Below are 5,777 nucleotides of genomic sequence, written 5' to 3'. Positions count from 1 at the left end.
TTGTCAATTCTATACATCAATTTTTATTTAAAATTTTCGGTAAGGAATAAGCGAGTGGATGAAAAATATATAAACCGTAAGAACGGCCCATATATATGTATATGAAAGAATACACACATGCGACCTCTCTAGCCATTGTGTGTCACTCCTTTAAATTATAGTTATTTTTTTCCTATTGTATTAAAAAAATAACGTTCGTAACACTTTAGTAAATATTAATCCATATATTAACTTAGTATATATTAAAGACTAGAAGATAACCCGGTGAACTTCATATCATCTATAATTTATCTGAATTTCACTTTGAGCAATTATAACAAATCTTCAAAGTGCAATACATTGAGATCACTACTACTGCCTGCTGTTATAGCTGATAAAAGATTCCACACCTATGAGATGTGCCACGCCCCTTTTTACAAACTCATTTATATACATATATTTTTCCATAAGCACCTACCATAGGTATCTGTGCATTTCAAATTTCGAGTTCATGTGACTATAATTCCGAAGTTAGAGTTGATTAAAAATTTTCACTATGGGAGGTATCCCCCATCCCCCTCCCCCCTTGGCGAGATCCAATTTTTTTAGCCTATTATAGGTCCAGGAGTCATGGAAATACTTTGGCAAAATTTTATTCAATTCTGTCCATCCGTTTAGGCTGCAACCTGGCACATACATACATACATTCTTCCACAAATATATAGTAGATTTGATTTGAAGCGCCATATTGCGGTTCTTTAAATAAAAAATAGATATCAGAAATGAATTTTCGATATCACAAAACTCCGGAGCACAACTCTTTATTACAAAAAAAAAAAAATTCCTAACACTTTAGTAAATATTCATCTGATTATGGACTTAGTATTAATTAAAGATATTTTCTTTAAAAATTGCCCAGGCTCGAAATGGATTTTAGGGCTATGGTCTAAAGGGCTTTTTTTCTTAGAATTTTATGTAGAATCCGAATCTGCTAGGAACGATGTCGAAAAAAAATTTACCCGCATACATTGTATGTATATATCGATAGTCCTCTGCAGTAACGACACAACCAATAATGTCATGCTTTTGAGTTATATAGCGGATTAGGTTGATAAACAACCATGTTTTCCAGTGGCAAATCGACTTATACTTAGTTGTTACGAATCCGACAAGGGCGTAGTTTGGCCATTTGTCACAAAACCAGTGGTACATGACGCGCGTTTATCGTGAATATAGGCATAATTATAACCTGTTGATGCTTTTATTAGCCCGATCACTTTAGACCAAAATCGACGTAAGATTAAAAAAAATTCCGGGAAGGAATTTTTTGACGCAGTTAGGTGTCTCCTGTTTAGGTGAACACAAAATCAAAATGTTCATGTGCCTATTAATTTTTTTAAACAATTATTTATTGCTATTAATTTTGAGCAATTTCTTTTTGAAATAAGTGGCTTATTTAAATGGCAAAGTTCTAGAGGACAAAATTTCCAATAAACGCATTATTTATATGTTCACGTACGTCCTGTAGATCTCGATTAACAACGCGCTCAATGCAGCGGCAAGGGAGAAGCTACTCAAAACTTTTTTCCACACCACCTCAGAGGTAAAGTTATTCGCGCGTTTTATTTTTATGTGGTTTCACCAGTAGTCCTAATCCACACATAGTTATTTTCGCCACAATAAAACTCTTTAGAATCAGAGAAAAGTCGAATTGATAACAGGACAAAAACTGTTTGCTAATTACAGTTTCAACTGACTGAAAACAGTTATTCATGGGCTCTGCCTATTGGTGAACCCACAGTTGAAAATACGCGCCAAAAACACGACCTCCGAGATACTGTGTGTTTTGAGTAGCTTTCCTCTTGCCGCTGCATTGAGCGCGTTGCTGGTGGAGATCTACACGTCGTACGTGAACATATAAATAATGCCTTTATTGGAAATTTTGTTCTCTACAACTTTGCCGTTTAAATGATCAAAATTCGAAGAAACCACGCCACTTACCTAATTTTGGGAATTTTTTGCATAATATTAGCAATAAATAATTGTTTAAAAAATGATAGGCACATGAAAATTGTATTCCCTATAGGGAATCGAATTCTCTACAAATTTGTTCATTACCTTTTTCGCGAGAAGTGCAAAATTCACGCGCAAATCGTAAAAAACACAAAATCCAAGATGGCGGATGATAGGCACATGAAATATCTATTCCCTATGGGGAATCGAATTCTCTACAAATTTGTTCATTACCTTTTTTGCGAGAAGTGCAAAATTCGCGCGCAAATCGTAAAAAACACAAAATTCAATATGGCGGACATTTCCCATATCGCAATTGGGGGAAAAATTTAAATTTGAGTTCACCTAAACAGGAGATACCTAACTGCGTCAAAAAATATCTTCCTGAATTTGGTTTCTTTCTGAAATTTATTCGTTGAAAAAATCGAATGCATAATTCGCGCGTAAATCGTAAAAAGCACAAAATCCCAGATGGCGGACATCTCCCATATCGCAATTTGGGGAAATATTTTCATTTTGTGTTCACCAAAACAGGAGACAGACTGTCAAAAAATATATTCCTAGAATTTTTCGTTAAAAAAAATATAATGCAAAATCCGCGCGTAAATCGTAAAAACCACAAAATCCAAGATGGCGGACACTTCCCACATCGCAATTGGGGGAAAAATTTTCATTTTGTGTTCACCTACACAGGAGACACCTAACTGCGTCAAAAAATTTCTTCCCGGAATCTTTTCGTTGAAAAAATCTAAAGTGATTGGGCTATTATGATAAATAACATTTTTCGTATTGTACCGTTGTTCAGTAGTACCAGTGGAGTTCTTTTCGTCTAGCTCCTTAGGAGTTCATACTTATTTCGTATTTTTTCAGTCGAGCCTGTACTATATGCTTTAGAAAAAAAATATAGTTTAAAGCTTACATATTTTCCATACAGAGTCACTGCAAATAGTGCGGAATAATTACATTCCAAGACATATTCCATATTGCTAATTTACGAAACACAAAACCTTTAATTGGCTGCATTGAGAAATGTGAAATTTTGAGTTGTGTCGATATTGCAGAGGACCATCGATTTGTACATATACCTAGAATGAAACCAATGAAAAGGGTCAAAATATGGTGCGGCTATATTTAAATATGTCTACCACTGTATGTATTACGTAATAAATGGGTATTTCCATACGGCACGTACGTGTGACAGTCGTACGTTTCAATGAGATACAAACAAGGAAAAACATTTGTTTTCTTTTGCTTCTTTGGGCGCTTGTGTAGCACATAATTATCTTATATTTAACCGAAAAAAGAACAGTCGAACCGTATGGTTTTTAAATATACGCAATTAAAGAGAGGGACGTTTCATGACAAAAATGGAAGTAAATTTTTTCTTTTCTTACAAAAACGCAAAAATCTGCGAATTGTGCATGGCCCTTTTCATGAAACTTGTTTTAATATGATTTGGAGTAATTCTAGTTGTTCTTAGAGTTTTTTTAATTTATGCAACTTGTTTAAATTTTTTTTTACAACCCCAAGTGTGAAACGTCACATGACATGGCGTTACGTGACAATAATTTCCATAGTTATATTTTGTTAATATTGCTTTTAAATGAATTTTTAATGCAAATAAAACATGGATGTTATGTCAAATATACTTCAAATTTTTTGGAAATCTATAATTTATTATGTTTCAACTAAGCACTCCAAATTCGAACACCAAATCGGGCCATAAATACGGGTTTTCAAAATATCGACCCTGGCGCCACCTAGCAAGACCATTTTTCGCAAAAATTTTTCTGCTTACATAACCAGTATATATTATGAAAGGCAGATAAGTTGGCCCATAAATACGTTAGATATATTATTTTAATTTTCTTCGCGGTAGACCTTTCCATATACCATTTTCGTAAATTTAGTATACCGTTTATGATTGAAGTCACAAAATATCAAGCCATTCATAACTCTTGGTATGGACGAAAAAGAGTACTAATTTTAGTATTATTTCATCCCCTTTATCTCATAGCTCAATATTACAACCTTTTGTAAGGGAGCCGTCGAAACGAGCTGACACTACGTATATCACCTTCTATTACTGCATCATGTGTCTGGAAGTTTCATTCACTTTTAAATGTCTAATGATTTTATTTCTTTTTTTTCAGGGCAATTATGACTCATGCTTCAGTTCCGGATGAAGAACGGAAAAGATTGGGGATTAATGATTCACTTATACGACTTTCGATTGGATTAGAAGATGTTGAGGACTTGATTGGAGATATAGAAATGTCTTTGCTTAAGGTCATGTCTATGTAATTANATTAGAAGATGTTGAGGACTTGATTGGAGATATAGAAATGTCTTTGCTTACGGTTATGTCTATGTAATTATTTTTTTTTTATAAAGTTAATGAATACAATTCTGAATCTTGAACACGATTTATCTTTCAAATTTCGAATGTATTAACGTACAATATGTACATACGTGTACAGTACCTAAACAAAAACTTACATACATACATACATAATATAGGTATACATACATATATCAAGGCGAATTCATACAAGGTGGTGTTAGCAGATCAGCTGATATCAATGCGAATTGTGCTGATTGTCAAAATTATCTGTTTGTTGTACATTTTTGAGTTTTGATTGTTATCATGCGTATAATTTGTTAGTGTAGTTTTTTGTTTTTGTGCAGCCGCGATCACCTTGTATGAATTCGCCTTGGTGTAAATATATGATTATTAACGACGATAATTTGCATACCGAGATGCACTTACAATTGCTCGACTTTACCCAATTCCTAATTTTGGGGTCCGGATTCGCTCATCCTGGACAAAGTCAACAACAAGCGACTGTTTACGTAAACATGATGTCAGCAAAAATCGCCCCAGTTCCGCACGTGAGCCAAACGAAGTCAATCGGCTTTTACGTACAAGTCGTGTGTACGAAGCTGCCGCACTTTTACGACGCTAGCAACCAGCAAGTTTGCGTTTGTAGTAAGTAAGTATTTGCAGTAAGTAGCTCAGCGCAGGTTGTTTTACCACTAGGCCAATTTGTTAGGTGCTCCTTATGTTATTTATGCCAGCATATATGCTTTTGCTAGTTTGACCGCAGGTTCTACAAAAATGTATTGCCTAGTCACGCGTATTCTGAGTAGGAATGAATTTGCAACTGACTAAATTGGGTGGAAAGTAGGAGAAGTCGAAGTAAGAATTTGATACGAAGCGCGTAGATAACAATGTTAGGTAGTGAGCAACTACGTACTCAGCATCTTAAGTTGTAGCTGCTATGTATCAGATGCGATGAAGGATCACATGAAAAAAGCATGTGTGTTAGCATGGGCCCACGCTCGAATACGAACGATTTCACTCTATTGGTTTTTGTACTACACAAAGTCATTCATGCGAAGGCGAATATCGCTGTGCGATAGTCATGGAAGTTGTTATGCTCCGCAGTTGAAAAGTCAGGTGGAAAGTATTAATATTTTGCACTGCCTGGCGGCCTACTGGGAATTGTTGTGTGCACACATGCTGAAACAAAAATGTTTCGCTTGTATTGGAAGCTCTGACAACGCTGTGCATCACTGGATTAGAGGTATACACTAGAATTTCTGGACCGTATTCTTAAAAACCAGAGACTGAAAATAAAAGTTCTTTTACAAGTTTTTACATCAAAAAGCGTAGTGAAAAAAATTATCCTATAGCATTTTCAAAGGTACCATTAGACTCATCTCTCATTGTAGACTGTGATCCCTTCATGACTTAAAACTCTGACTATTATTATTTTGAGCAA

The 5,777-nt window shown here is 34.9% G+C and overlaps 1 protein-coding gene across 1 annotated transcript in view; it reads left to right on the top strand.

Moving 5' to 3' along the window:
- Positions 1 to 4,386, top strand: part of LOC108362317 (cystathionine gamma-lyase-like) — an 80,763-nt gene extending 76,377 nt beyond the window's left edge. The window contains exons 5-6 of the mRNA XM_017615258.1: positions 4,146 to 4,299; positions 4,372 to 4,386. Coding sequence (XP_017470747.1) covers positions 4,146 to 4,296 — 151 coding nt within the window. The 3' untranslated portion in view covers positions 4,297 to 4,299; positions 4,372 to 4,386. The remainder of the gene's footprint in view (positions 1 to 4,145; positions 4,300 to 4,371) is intronic.
- The last annotated feature ends 1,391 nt before the right edge of the window (positions 4,387 to 5,777 follow it).

This window comes from Rhagoletis zephyria, unplaced genomic scaffold (genome assembly GCF_001687245.7).
Source record: "Rhagoletis zephyria isolate East Lansing unplaced genomic scaffold, Rhagoletis_zephyria_1.1 Rzeph_scaffold_00986, whole genome shotgun sequence".
Lineage (NCBI taxonomy): Eukaryota > Metazoa > Arthropoda > Insecta > Diptera > Tephritidae > Rhagoletis > Rhagoletis zephyria.
This window is presented reverse-complemented; position numbering and strand designations above follow the sequence as displayed.